The sequence below is a fragment of the Oncorhynchus clarkii genome, chromosome 20, assembly GCF_045791955.1.
Source record: "Oncorhynchus clarkii lewisi isolate Uvic-CL-2024 chromosome 20, UVic_Ocla_1.0, whole genome shotgun sequence".
Lineage (NCBI taxonomy): Eukaryota > Metazoa > Chordata > Actinopteri > Salmoniformes > Salmonidae > Oncorhynchus > Oncorhynchus clarkii.
In genome coordinates, this window is record NC_092166.1 from 22,122,831 (window position 1) to 22,138,906 (window position 16,076).

General features: G+C 37.7%; 1 protein-coding gene across 8 annotated transcripts in view; it reads right to left on the minus strand.

Moving 5' to 3' along the window:
• The window catches only part of LOC139376082 (E3 ubiquitin-protein ligase RNF220-like), a 186,704-nt gene extending 171,376 nt beyond the window's left edge, over positions 1-15,328 (minus strand). For 7 of the 8 annotated variants that reach the window (XM_071118247.1, XM_071118246.1, XM_071118245.1 and 4 more), the window contains exons 1-2: positions 14,938-15,155; positions 246-1,066 (exon numbers count right to left, since the gene is read on the minus strand). In XM_071118247.1, coding sequence (XP_070974348.1) covers positions 246-894 — 649 coding nt within the window. In that variant the 5' untranslated portion in view covers positions 895-1,066; positions 14,938-15,155. Of the gene's footprint in view, positions 1-245; positions 1,067-14,937 lie in introns of all 8 variants that reach the window. The other variant, XM_071118249.1, reaches the window with a different exon arrangement.
• Positions 15,329-16,076: the final 748 nt, after the last annotated feature.

The following is a 16,076-nucleotide window of genomic DNA, read 5'->3' on the forward strand; positions in this document are numbered from 1 at the left end:
GGAGTTCATCTGTGTGTGGGGCTCACTTCCTGAACATCCCTCTGTACTTTAATGCACTTCATAGATAGCAACGTATGGATGCTGCTGTCTCTATAGCAACACAGCACACCGTATGTGTTGTTTTTAGGTACATTTTTTCTTGTAAACTAATATCAAAAGCGTATTGTATGTGAGGCATGATTTAATAGTAGAATTAGTGGTTACCTTTACATGAGTTTTAAGTTTCATAATATACATGTACTCACAGCGTTCGATGCGGTCCTCTGGGCTCGATGACGTCTCGCGGTCGGACAACAGGCCGGACACTGCAAAAATCTTTTTCCCAGCATCCTCCACTGCCTTAAGGGCGCTTGGGGAGCTGGAGGGGATCTGTCCCCCCCCAAAGTCATACTCTTTACCCTCAGCGTCCGTGTAGCGCAGGTGGGGAGAGGCGTCTGCATCCAGGCAGCCTTTGAGGCGCTTGGCTGGGGTGAAGGCAGACTGGTAGCCCCCTGCCCCGTCACGGTCGTCTGGAGGGGAGGCGAAGGGTCGGAAGGCCCCCACCCCGCTGTGGTTCAGCATGCTGATGGGGGAGCAGTCCAGGTTTGGGGGGGCGAACTGGTGATGCAGGTGCAGCAGGGAGGAGGGGAAGTCCCGGTTGGGGAAGCCCCCGGGAACGGCTCCCTGACGGTGGTACATGGAGGCGAAGGTGTAGGAGCCGTTGTTGAAGGGCAGGTGCATGTCCTTCTCCCCCATGGAAACAGGCACGCCGAAGGGGCGGGGCTGCTGGCAGGGGATGGAGGCGTCGCGGCTGGCCTCGGCGGTGGAAGCCAGCACCATCAGGGCCGGGGATGCCAGAGGGTTGGGAAGGTAAGAGGACGACTCCATCTTGAAAGCGGCCCGGTGCAGGTCCATCCTGGTACCTGAGGAGTGGGGTTCCTGGGCCCAGAGGAGGGGCTGAGAGAAGAAGGAGTGGGGCGGGGTGTCCGGGCTGCGGGAGGCGGCTCTGGACACGCAGGTCAGGGGAAGGTGGGTCCTCACGGAAGGGTCCAGTCTCACTGCGGGTTCATCCTCCTCAGGTCACCGTCTGTAACAGGACACACAAGAAGCAAAGTTTTCATTCAGCATCAGCCATAAAACTATTAAAAATAACATGACAGAGCCTCTTTGAAGAAGTCACAAACTTTCCCTCAGAGAGAGATCTGGGGTTGGATCACATCGATTTAAGCGGATTATTTCCCCATCTCTCCATCTCTCCCTCCCCTGCCTGCAGCTGGACCAGAACCGTCTGTCACAGATAAGGGCAGGGCTCGTCAATCTGATAAGGCTGGGCCTGCTCATGTGAACACTCGTCCCTGGTCCCTAGGCTGCCTACTCCAATGGGATTGTGATAGTGATATCATATCAGGCTGCCATCTGCACAGCCAGGAAATTTGACTGAATGAATAAATTAGCTGCACTTAACCTCTTGACCTCTGGAGCAGTGAAACAGACTGAGACTCTCAGGAGGATTAAATGGTCAGATTGAACAAAGTGTGTGATTTTTTTTATCCCAAAGTGTACTTAGAAGGTGGTCCTATGTATGGGTATAACGTGTACATTTTAAGAGCTCAAAAGAGCTCATCTATTAAAATCAACCACAAAACTGAAGTTACAAATTCAGTATTTTATGCATATCTACTTCATAAATCTATATTTTAAAATAATATTCCATGTACCTTTACATTGATATCATACACAGAAAATGTTGAAGTTAGCTATCATACACTCACCATTGATTTATCTAAATCTTCTCAAATGTTGAACCAATTTATGTGGATAAGGTCAAACCTACAGCATCATGTACATAGCTCTTCAAAGCCACACAGAATATCTGCCCACATCAAAGACTCTCCACGGGAATTAGCTGAGAAATATTTTATATACATCAGCTGTCCTGAACACTCATTCAAATCAATTTAAAACCTGATCTGAGCTTTGACACACTGCACACACAGCCTCTCTCCGAAATAATCTATTTACATTACATTTACATTACCACACAGGCTACGTCCCAAACCGCGCCCTATTCCCTACATGGTGCCCCTATGGGGCTCTGGACAAAAGTAGTGCACTATATAGGGAACAGGGTGCCATTTGGGACGTAGCCATACAGTAGATGTCAGGGGAATGTCTGTTGAAAATGGGTTATACTATACTATAGTACACTACAGCGCTCCGGTCTGGCCAGACGCCCAAGCATCACATTACACTCTGTCTTTCCCCCTAATCTATCCAGGAAAAAGCACCTTGAAATGGTACCAATAACAATACCCTATCTGTAACAAAAGGCCCTATCCATGCCCCCTTTCATCATAGTCTTCCCTGCGTATCAGATCTCTTCTCTGGGATAACCTCTAAACAATGACTCCATGTAGGTGTTGACAGCCAGGTAACACAGTGACAAATACCTGGATACTTGAGCTGTATTATCGTTACCATCAACGTACAGAGCTGTGGACTCCGTGTGAAACTGACAATTTAATAAAAGGACACAGGATATCCCCTTATGCCAAAAGCATAAGTAGGCTGAGTGTTGTACCGATGTGCTAATCATTTCTCTCTTCTCCAGCAGACGAGGGAGCAGAGTCGAAGTCGCCTGGTGCGGGAGCTACAGGAACAAATCTTGTGCTCCCAGGGCGCTTGAGTCAGCCCTGTGGGCTGGAGCCTGACACACACACACACTCCTCTGCTCCACTCCACTCCACACCACGCAGAGTTGTCGGGAAACTGACACCGAAGGGAGGCCTTAAACTGTTTTCTATCTCATTCCTGCATGCTTGTCTTATAATATACTACATCCTTTTAAATGATAAGACTGAATAATAAAAGTTCAGCCAAAGTTGAGAATCAGTGTGATCTCAACTGAAGATCTATTATCCTTATCACTAATGATAAACAATCATTGGAATAACATTGGAACAACATTGGAACAACACTGGAACATTGGAATAACCTATAATACATATATATACAGTAGATGTCAGTTAGAATCTACTGAAAATAGCTCATAAATATTTACTGACAGGGTTTATCCGCATTTTATTATTGAACGTCATAGATAGAATATTTCCATATTGTCATAACTTGATTACTCTCGGTAGGTAGACTGATGCAGCTGTCAGTGAAATATTAAATACAACACATTATTGTATTTTAAGTGACAATGTCATGATATCTTGAGAAATTGCAACGTCAACAACAATGAAGTGTAATATAATTCCTGTCAGAAAGGCACTGATGTAAAATAAGATATAGGTCTCTGTAAAGGTAAATAGTTGGGATGTCAAACCTATTTTCCATCTGGTTGTTTTAGGAGAGAAACGCACATAAATCCAATTTAGATATAATAATACATACACTGTCAACTCTGACTGATGGCCAAGTATTGGAGCCCCAAACAGCTAAAGTTTCCTTAGAGAGCGTCATTCAGACCACAGCTCCTGTGCTTTCCTTGTCTGTCAGTACATTTAGAGATTGTTGACAACAGTGAAAGTGCCACTCTTACATTTTATTACAGGACAGGGCAGACGGTGTCATTCAACCCCTTCTGGAGCACACACACACACACACACACACACACACACACACACACACACACACACACACACACACATACATACACACACACATACACACACATACACACACACACACACACACACACACACACACACACACACACACACACGCACATAGACACACACGCACACACACGCACATACACACACACACACACACACACACATACACACACACACATAGACACACACACACACACACACACACATTAACACACACATAGACACACGCACATAGACACACACGCGCACACACACACACACACACACATTTACACACACACACACACACACGCGCACACACACACACACACATTTACACACACACACACACGCACATAGACACACACGCACACACACGCACATAGACACACACACACACGCACGCACACGCACACACGCACACACACACACACACACACACACACATAGACACACGCACATAGACACACACACACACACACACACACATAGACACACACACACTTGTGCGCATAGGCATATTATCTATGGAGAGGGCATATTTAGACAATTTGCAAGTTGATGTTGTGGTAATTCGGTAGATGATTTGAACAAGTATATCTCTAATTATCTCCGAACTTCTAAAAAGGGAAGTGTACCTACAGACCCTCTTGTTTAAAAAAACAGCATCTTAATCAGCTATTCAATTCAAATGCATCAGCCTACTTCCTACAATTCAAGAAAATTGAAATACAGAGTACCAACCCTATTTCTGCCCATTATTTCATCAACTAAAGAAACATCACTGTAACACCGTAGATAACTTCCAAAATCCACAACAAGTTCCAAAAAAGATAATTTCTCAAAATGTGAAATTAAAATAGATTGTAGATAATATTCGAACGAGACACATTTACAAGTGTATGTACATGTACAGTAGAACTGCTCTACCAAATCTGGCAACTCTATGAAACATTACTATTACTATGAAACATTACTATGAAACATTACTATTACTATGAAACATTACTATGAAACATTACTATTACAATGAAACATTACTATGAAACAATACTATTACTATGAAACATTACTGTGAAACATCACTATTACTATGAAACATTACTATGAAACAATACTATTACTATGAAACATTACTATGAAACATTACTATTACAATGAAACATTACTATGAAACATTACTATTACTATGAAACATTACTATGAAATATTACTATTACTATGAAACATTACTATTACTACGAAACATTACTATTGCTATGAAACATTACTATTACTATGAAACATTGCTATGAAACATTACTATGAAACATTACTATTACTATGAAACATTACTATTACTATGAAACATTACTATGAAACATTACTATTACTATGAAACATTACTATTACTATGAAACATTACTATGAAACATTACTATTACTATGAAACATTACTATGAAATATTACTATAACTATGAAACATTACTATTACTACGAAACATTGCTATTACTATGAAACATTACTATTACTATGAAACATTACTATGAAACATTACTATGAAACATTACTATGAAACATGACTATGAAACATTACTATGGAAACATTACTATGAAACATTACTATTACTATGAAACATTACTATAAAACATCACTATGGAACATTACTATTACTATGAAACATTACTATGAAACATTAATATTACTATGAAACATCACTATGAAACATTACTATGAAACATTACTATGAAATATTAATATTATTCTGAAACATCACTATGAAACATTACTATGAAACATTACTATCACTATGAAACATTACTATGAAACATTACTATTACTATGAAACATTACTATTACTATGAAACATTACTATGAAACAATACTATTACTATGAAACATTACTATGAGACATTACTATTACTATGAAACATTACTATGAAACATTACTATTACTATGAAACATTACTATGAAACATTACTATTACTGTGAAACATTACTATGAAAATGTTTTATTACTGTGAAACATTACTATGAAAAATTACTATTACTATGAAACATTACAATTACTATGAAACATTACTATTACTATGAAACACTACTGTGAAACATTACTATTACCGTGAAACATTACTATTAATATGAAACATTACTATGAAACAGTACTATTACTATGAAACATTAATATGAAACATTACTATGAAATATTACTATTACTATGAAACATTACTATGAAACACTACTATGAAACATTACTATTACCGTGAAACATTACTATTAATATGAAACATTACTATGAAACATTACTATTACTATGAAACATTAATATGAAACATTACTATGAAACATTACTATTACTATGAAACATTACTAAGAAACATTACCATGAAACATTACTATGAAACATTACTATTACTATGAAACATTACTATTACTATGAAACATTACTATTACTATGAAACATTACTATTAATATGAAACATTTTTATTACTATGAAACATTACTATGAAACATTACTATTACTATGAAATATTACTAATACTATGAAACATTACTATTACTATGAAACATTACTATGAAACATTACTATGAAACAATACTATTACTATGAAACATTACTATGAAACATTACTATTACTATGAAACATTACTATGGAACATTACTATTACTATGAAACATTACTATGAAACATTACTATTACTGTGAAACATTACTATGAAAACTTACTATTACTATGAAACATTACAATTACTATGAAACATTACTATGAAACATTACTATTACTATGAAACATTACTATGAAACATTACTATTGCTATGAAACATTACTATGAAACATTACTATTACTATGAAACATTACTATGAAACATTACTATTACTATGAAACATTACTATGAAACATTACTATTACTGTGAAACATTACTATGAAAACGTACTATTACTATGAAACATTACAATTGCTATGAAACATTACTATTGCTATGAAACATTACTATGAAGCATTACTATTACTATGAAACATTACTATGAAAGATTACTATTACTATGAAACATTACTATGAAACATTACTATTACTATGAAACATTACTATGAAACATTACTATTACTGTGAAACATTACTATGAAACATTACTATTACTATGAAACATTACTATTACTATGAAACATTACTATGAAACATTACTATTACTATGAAACATTACTATGAAATATTACTATTACTATGAAACATTACTATTACTATGAAACATTACTATGACACATTACTATTACTATGAAACATTACTATTACTATGAAACATTAATATGAAACATTACTATTACTATGAAACATTACTATGAAAGATTACTATGAAACATTACTATGAAACATTACTATGAAACATGACTATGAAACATTACTATGACTATCCAACATTACTATGAAACAGTACTATGAAACATTACTATTACTATGAAACATCACTATGGAACATTACTATTACTATGAAACATTACTATGAAACATTACTATTACTATGAAACATTACTATAAAACATCACTATGGAACATTACTATTACTATGAAACATTAATATTACTATGAAACATCACTATGAAACATTACTATGAAACATTACTATGAAATATTAATATTATTCTGAAACATCACTATGAAACATTACTATGAAACATTACTATCACTATGAAACATTACTGTGAAACATTATTATTACTATGACACATTACCATTACTATGAAACATTACTATGAAACATTACTATTACTATGAAACATTACTATGACACATTACTATGAAACATTACTATTACTATGAAACATTACTATGAAACATTACTATTACTATGAAACATTGCTATGAAACATTACTATGAAACCTTACTATGAAACATTACTATGAAACATTACTCTGAAACATTACTATGAAACATTACTATGAAACATTACTATGCCTATCCAACATTACTATGAAACATTACTATGAAACATCACTATGGAACATTACTATTACTCTGAAACATTACTATGTAACATTACTATGAAACATTACTATTACTATGTAACATTGCTATGAAGCATTACTATTACTATAAAACATTACTATGAAACATTACTATTACTATGTAACATTACTATGAAACATCACTATGGAACATTACTATTACTATGAAACATTAACATTACTATGAAACATTACTATGAAACATCACTATGAAATATTACTATTACTATGAAACATTTCTATGAAACATAACTATTACTATTAAACTTTACTATGAAACATTACTATTAAACATTAGTATTACTATGAAACATTACTATGAAACATCACTATGAAATATTACTATTACTATGAAACATTTCTATGAAACATAACTATTACTATTAAACTTTACTATGAAACATTACTATTAAACATTAGTATTACTATGAAACATTACTATGAAACATAAGAGGTGTTTATTCACTCCTCATCTTCATGTGATTCTACTGCACATAGGGAGAAGATGTTGGCACATTTCAGAGCAGCTAATTACATTGTTTCACTTCCAAAACAATCCCTTGTCGTTTTATAGGCACCTAAAAACCACTCAGTCTAAATGGGACATTATCTAAGATATCTTTTATACGAGACTTCACTTAAAATGGTAAAAACCCAATCATATAGGTAAAAGTCTAATAGATTTTAGCCGCTTGAAACAAGGAGTGTGGCATCAAATATTTGCTGTTGTGACACAGACAGGCAGAGGCAACTGTCTGTGTGGTGGATGGGCTGGCCAAGTGTGTTCGCGACAGGCAGAGTCAACTGTCTGTGTGGTGGATGGGCTGGCCGGGTGTGTTCGCGACAGGCAGAGTCAACTGTCTGTGTGGTGGATGGGCTGGCCGGGTGTGTTCGCGACAGGCAGAGTCAACTGTCTGTGTGGTGGATGGGCTGGCCTGGTGTGTTCGCGACAGGCAGAGTCAACTGTCTGTGTGGTGGATGGGCTGGCCGGGTGTGTTCGCGACAGGCAGAGTCAACTGTCTGTGTGGTGGATGGGCTGGCCGGGTGTGTTCGCGACAGGCAGAGTCAACTGTCTGTGTGGTGGATGGGCTGGCCGGGTGTGTTCGCGTCCCAGCGGAAAGCTCACTCAGTATTCTAGACAGCCAGTTGTGGCTGATGTCCGAAGGACAGTCAATACTATTGAAATAGAGTCATTGATGTGTGCCTCTGTGACTCTGTACACACTGTCGTAGCTCAAATGTTCCTTCTGAATCAAAATCACCTGCTCACTCGCCAATATGAAATCTATATAGATAGTATTTCAATCAAATGTACCAACAGCAGCTGCTGTTTCTCCACCGAATATGCTGCAGTGCTGACAAATATGAAAGTAAGATTTAATATCAGAGCCGGCGCTCAGTGAAGGATACAATAATGCCACTTGGGCATATTCAGCTGCAAAATCAATAAGGATTGGACAAGCTGTGCCACACTGCTCGAATGGCAGTTCACTAACAACCAATACATTCCACTGGAGTGTATGACACAGAGTGGTGTAGGCCTAATCAGTCTTTTCAAAATCTTTACGAGATGTCTTTCACCCACAAATCCAAGCACTCTCTTTCCTTTTGTGTATATTTGAACCATTGGCTTGGTGTGTGACCAACCCAAAGTGACATTCAGGTCGAACTGCCAAAAGGAGAAGGGGGTTTACTTTCTAAATAAGCCTTTGTGAGCCAAAAGGACAGCGAAACACATTGATTCAGACAAAATCATTTTTTTATGTTTCCTGACCTGCCTAGGCTATTCATTTCAGGGGCCGATGGACTGTTTGCCACACACAACCCACCTGAACCAACTAATTCCTTGTTAAGCCCAGATTATTTGCAAGGTGTCGTGTCTGGCTCCCAGGGCGCCAAAGCCAGCAGTGGACTACAAAGAGAACCCCACTCTCTCTTTCTGTCTCTCACCACTGACCATCTCACTCACTGAAGCCGTGCAACCGCTTTGTAAATAGAGAGAGAAAGTGAGAGAGGGAGAAAAAGAGAGAGGGAGGGGGAGGGAAAGAGAGAGAGAGAGAGAGAGAGAGAGAGAGAGAGAGAGAGAGAGAGAGAGAGAGAGAGCATAGGGCTTGGGCTGAGCCTGGGGACAGTGAGCCCTGGATTGGACTGAGGAATGAGGACACCACTGGCCTACCTGGCCAGTCACTGGATGTTCAATACATACAGTGAGCAGCACAGTGATGGCCTGCCCCAAAGTCTTCTTATGACAACTTGTTGGCCAGCTCAACATATAAAACACCACACAATAACTCAGCCAACACGGCAGGCTTCTCATTACAGGAGCAGTGCCATGAAACTGAAGTTTAGAAGACTTCACAGAAGTCTTTACACAAGTAACTACGCTTTCATAATTCATGAATATGTGTGTGTGTGTGTGTGTGTGTGTGTGTGTGTGTGTGTGTGTGTGTGTGTGTGTGTGCGTGTGCGTGCGTGCGTGCGTGCGTACGTGCGTGCGTGCGTGCGTGCGTGTGTGTGTCAATCAGCCATATCGGAACAAGTGCCTTTCCACTCCCAAGCCATGACTGTAGGAAGATAATAAGTACACAAAGATATCTGTCTACAATCGATTGAAGCAAATGCACTGATAATGCCTTCTGGGCAGGATGTGAAAATTAACTTATTTCCAAGCTCTGAAATTTACATCCAGATCATTGACAAATGGTGAAATCTGAGAAAGAAAATATCTGATAACTATATTGTACAAACCTCATCACATTAGACAGCCTAACTCCGAACTGTCTCCTGTTCTCAATGTCTCTCACGATATAACACTGCTATACAATTCAGTCAAACCGTTGCAAACGGCTATTGGAAATATCTAGCAATATGCTACTAAATGGAAACAAGCAACATTAATCAAAATGGAACATTATTCAATATAGTTTGCAATTATTTGTCAATAAAAATGCATTATTTTATAACATCATAATAGTAATATCCTACACATGTGTACATTGGAAAAAACAATAAAAGTACATTTTCCTGCATATATAACTAGTTCCAGAGCTACACAGTCGTTGCTATTAAGTATTGGAGACTCTGATTTGTACACTCAGTTCAAAAAGCACTCGTGACAGAAAGCAACAAAATACAATAATAAAGAGAAAATAATATTGAAGTTAAGTCCCTGACAGACATAAAACGCAAATAGCTATATCCACAAGACTGACCAAAACTTTGGTCAAATCACCCCCCAAAAAATGAAGGGAACATTTTTTAAACTAAGGCTAGTCGCAACGCGATGCAAATATTGCCATGTAACGGATGACTGAAAACAATATAGGCATACACACAGGAAATAATAAAACCGATAAATTGTATGATTATTCAGATTGAATATCGCAATATGAAACGAATTAGCCACTACAATGTTCTCATCATGGTTGTACAGCCCGAGCGCACAACAAAGAAAACCAGACAACCTTATTTGAAACAGCATTTCAAGTAATATTTGCACTGTCCAAAAAAATCATTAGGAAACAGAATCAGCTAAACGACGGGGGAAGTGAAGTGGTCAGAATATTGTAATATGAATGAAGGGGAAACGTCTTCCCTTGATTAAACATTCCACACAAGGCATTGACTAACCTACAAATATTCAAAATAATGAATGCATATCAAAAACTAATCTAAGATGCATACAGTGAAACCGTGAGTGCATGAGCGAGATATTTATCCTAAACCCATATGTTCAAACACTTGTTATTTACCGTTTATTTCAATTACCATACCATGCCACCATCTGCATGGCAAATTAGCATCCAGTCAAGTGTTTATTAGCAAAACAAAATATAAACTTTAGTAGGGACGTGATGGCGGGGATGTGGTGGGGGGGGACCATTCTGCTTTTGATAAAGAACGAGGAATTAGTAGCCTAGCCTATATATCGATAGGATTTAATAGACCAAGGGTCATCAAGACGATGCGATAGAGTAATCCATAGTTAATTTACTATCTATGTCATCTGGGTTTGTGTAAGTCTGGACCAAACGGAGGATCAGTACCATATCAAGCTACGATATTTAATGCATATCATGACGTTAATAATTCCCTATTGATCAAATATGAAGAGTAGCCTAATTTGAGTAAATCTTCGATTCTTTCTCCTTTCCTTCGCAATAGTTCAGCTCTCGAACCACACAGAGAAGAAGAAGCTCTCCTATTTGCTAACAGTGTTTCATTCCGCCTGCTTGCTCTCCGGTTTTTTAATTCCAAACAGCGTTCAAATCCAGATTAAAATAACTCTAGCTATTGATCCGTGCTCTGGATTCGACATTAATTTTAGTTCAGTTCTCACTTTGCAAGAGGATCAATGGGAAGCAATAACAGCTGACATCGCTGCTGAAAGGGATAGAAAAGAAGGACTGGGGGGGAAATCGAAACGCTAACAAATAAATAATGTGTTACTTTTCTTCCGACATCGACTTAGATTTTTTGCTTGACTCTTCCCAGGCCACAGTGAAGAGACGCAAAGCAAAGACGGAGTAGACAATCATTTCAATAGGCTAAGTGGAAAATTAATCTATATTCTAGGCGTACATGAAGTTGATTAATTCACACAACATTGTCCTTTAGCAACAAGAACTAAATAGCCTAAAAATAAGGATAACAATCCCAACAGGTGTAATATGGGTTCAAAACTGGACTTGTTAAAGATATTTTTCATAACCTCATTCTTCTCTACAAATTATTGCGCTGTGAAAAGATCAGGTGTCTATTTCACCTGCTACTCAATGATTTTAGAATAACCAAAATATCCTTTTTCGTCTGCAGAGCACACAAATTGATATTTAGAGGTTCATCACATAACAGGCGTACCATTTAAATGATGATGTATCAATTAGCCTAAGATACTAAACCATATGCTAAAACCTAACTTTTTACTTGTTGAAAACCTACCATGATTAGAGAAATAATCAGACGCAGAAATAGGCCTACTGCGAAAAAATTAAACGCATGTCAGAGAGCATGTTAGGCCTAGCACTTTATTTTTGATGTCCATAATTCAAGTGAACATAGGCTAATAGAAAAATAAGAAGTTTGAAAAAAGTGTGAGACTATGCTGATAAACTATGCTGATAAATCAACCGAAGCGATGAAAGTGTGTTTTAGTGGAAAATAAAACGGGTGGAATAAATTAGGCAATAATAATTTAACCGTTCTTTTCACGTCATGTTTGTGAAATAAGAATGTTAAAGTTTTCAAAAATCGAAATAGCCAATTATAGCCTACACACTTAGACTATATCAATTAGGCCAATATAATGTCATAAACAATATGGAAACGTTTGTCTGCGTCGACTGGTGGATATGACTCTCATAGGACTCTAATCTTTCCAGTTGACAAAAAAAAAGATCAATTGCATCCCTCCGTTATAACAGCTATAAAGATGATGTGGCATGTCAACATACACAGACAATTTATTATATTTTGAAAGCAAACATTTTAGATTAAAAGGATCACGGATGAAAAATATAGGCTAGGCTACTGTTGAAAGACACAAGGCACCTTGCTAACCTTGTTCCCTTTTAGCTTACATTTTATTTTAAAAGTTTTATCATTATTATATAATATCTAAAACGTTATATTATAAGATGATTGAAAAATTCTAAAACGTTTTATTAAGTCAAATTAGATTGATATTTTATAAACTGCTCATGAAAGTTAAAGGTTGTTTTCTTTCTTTCCAAAACTATTATTTATATGTTTATTTTCTTGAAGAAAAGCCGCATCGTCAACCGCTTATCGTTAGAGAGCGAGCTGCACTTGATCGATATCATATTTTGTGTATTCATCAACTGTGAATTAACCTAAACGCCTTACGCTTTGGAGCAACTCGTTTACAACTCGTCGGTTAAGCGGAAACCTTCCAGTTTGTAGCCAGTCATTTGGGGCAGGATGTAAATTGTAGTGGTCTGTAGTAAACAGGTGTTTCCCTATTCTTTCTCTCGGCTCCCTCTCAGAATACTTCTCCGCTAGTTTTCGATTTCAGGATTTTTTTCTTTCCGAGGATTAAAGTGAACATAATTGATGCTTAACGGAACCTTAGTCAACACGTAGGCTACCTGCTCTCTCTCTCTAAATATATTAATGTACGCTCTCTCTCTCTCTCTCTCTCTCTCTCTCTCTCTCTCTCTCTTTCTCTCTCTTTCTAACACAGAGAGAGAGAGAGAGAGAGAGAGAGAGAGAGAGAGGGAGAGAGAGAGAGCGAGATAGAGAGAGAGAGAAAAAACATAATGTTACCAAGTTTAGAGAAAAGGCTAAATTAATCTATTAACTAATATACTTCACTAACATTTTAATCCACGGTTTAGATTATGTTAAAATATTACTTTTCCAAATAGCAAAGGTTTAGCAAAACAATGGTGAGAGATGTGTTCATTGTGAATGGTGCTGTGCAGACAGTGTTAGGGCCACTGTTCGGTCATTAACTTAAAGCATGGCTTTGTTTAGTTTAATAAGCATTAAAGGCTACGATAGATAATGGGTGTTTTTAAAATAGTCAAAGGCAAGTATGATTATAATCACCTTATTACACGGAAGCTTAATTGGGGTTTTGTACAAAGACATCAAAACGTTGACTTTTAATCTGTGACGAGTCATATTTCTCCACGGTATTCGTTGGATGACTAAAAGTAGTTCACGCGCATTAGATGGAACAATGTTGTAACATCTTGGACATGTTCCCCACTGTAGGCCTTGACTAAGGTAGCGGACACAACTACTCCGAAATTTCAACTACTGATAGGCCTACCTCGATTTAAAGTAAAACTATAGGTGTTGACTATATGGAGGTTATATGTCAGGTGATTTGTCCTTTCCACAAGTGATGATACATTTTCCGACCTAACTTGAACAGAGGACCGCATAAAAACAACGTTCAAAACATGAGGCAAAAATTACCACTCAGGACCAAAGCAATAGGTAAAGTTTAACAGTTACCCTGACTTTGAAACGTGTGGAAACGCTCCTAATGATTCAAACCAACGGGTTCAGAAGTTAGAATGCAAAGCATTTTTGGGGAAAAAGTAGGGTAGCCTAACGCATGCATCACATGGGCTGATGATAAAAATCCCAAACGCTAGTCTTAAGAAAGATATGCAATTCTCAATGACTGTAAACAAGATTCACATTTCAAGAGGCAGAGTTGACGACCACACAATCAGTAAGTACTACGACAATTAATACATGAGTTCACGCTTAAAATAGTCGGATAGCCTACAGCCAGATTCGTGGTGCGTTAAAAGTTGGACGACAACAAAATCCTGAAAGGTAAAAGAGTAGAACACAACGCAATCACAGTCTAAACATTCGGAGTACTTACGTTGTTATAAACAATCCCTTTGAAGGTCGTAGATTTCGTTTATCCTCAAAACCGAAACTTTTCAATTGCAGGCTGGCGAAAGCACCGGAGATAACGGAGTCGCATGGAAAGGAAAGTAGGCTAGTTAACACCTCGTTGCAAGGTTGCTGTGTGGCGAGGCAGGCTGTGCCAGCTCTTGTGTTCAGAGTGGTATCAGTTGCATGTATCGCTGAAAGAGGGAATATGCGTGGAGTCTAGGAATAACGAGGAAAAAGCAGAGATTGAATCTAAGGTAGATGTGTCGCTCGCAAACAGTGTTTTAGGTGCAGTGCTGCCGCTCAGCGCTGGGTTTGCTCAATGACTGACATTCTCTCCTTTCCACTTTCCCCCATTCGCAGTTCCCCAGCCCCCTCTCTCCGTCCGTCTTCCCCAGGGTGGGTTTTAGTGAGCTTTGTGAACAGTGAATGAATTATCTTCTGTCTTCGCTGTATAAGAGACCAGTGGAAATGAAGTCCACTTCTAAACAAAAGGTACATCAAAAATGCATATTATTTCCAATCAAAGATATGATTACGCACAGCGCACGCGTTACAGTAGCCGTGAAATTACAAAGTTCCATACGTGGTGACCTCTCAAAACAAGCTGCTTATGCAAAGCAATTAATTAGCCTACTGTGTTAAATAGAAATGAAAAGGTGTTGAAACTGTCAGGGCCAGTTTTAAATGTCTGAAAAGCAACAACTAGTTGGCTCCGTCCAGCACAGGACACAAAATACCCCCACATTCCCAAGAAAGCATTTAAACCAAAATATATACTTTTTTATTTTGTATTTTGTAGCAAGACTTTAAATTGTTCTTAGTGACCATAATGACTTTTCTAAGTGTGCAACCCATACTATGTTGCTCATAGAGATTTTTTTGATAATCTATTTTGGGTTGTTGTCCAAAACGTAGGAAAACACTTGCATTGGTCTTGCCTGCCTTTTCCAGTCTATGGACCGTTCAGATATTGTCCACCTGCTGGAAAGATATTGAATTGCATGTATAGTCCATCAAATAGGAGGGAAATATTACTGTAAATAATATCACATACCTTACATAAAAATATTCTTATTAGACTATGCTGTAAAGTAGATGTACAATACAGTGTTTAAAGTGTAT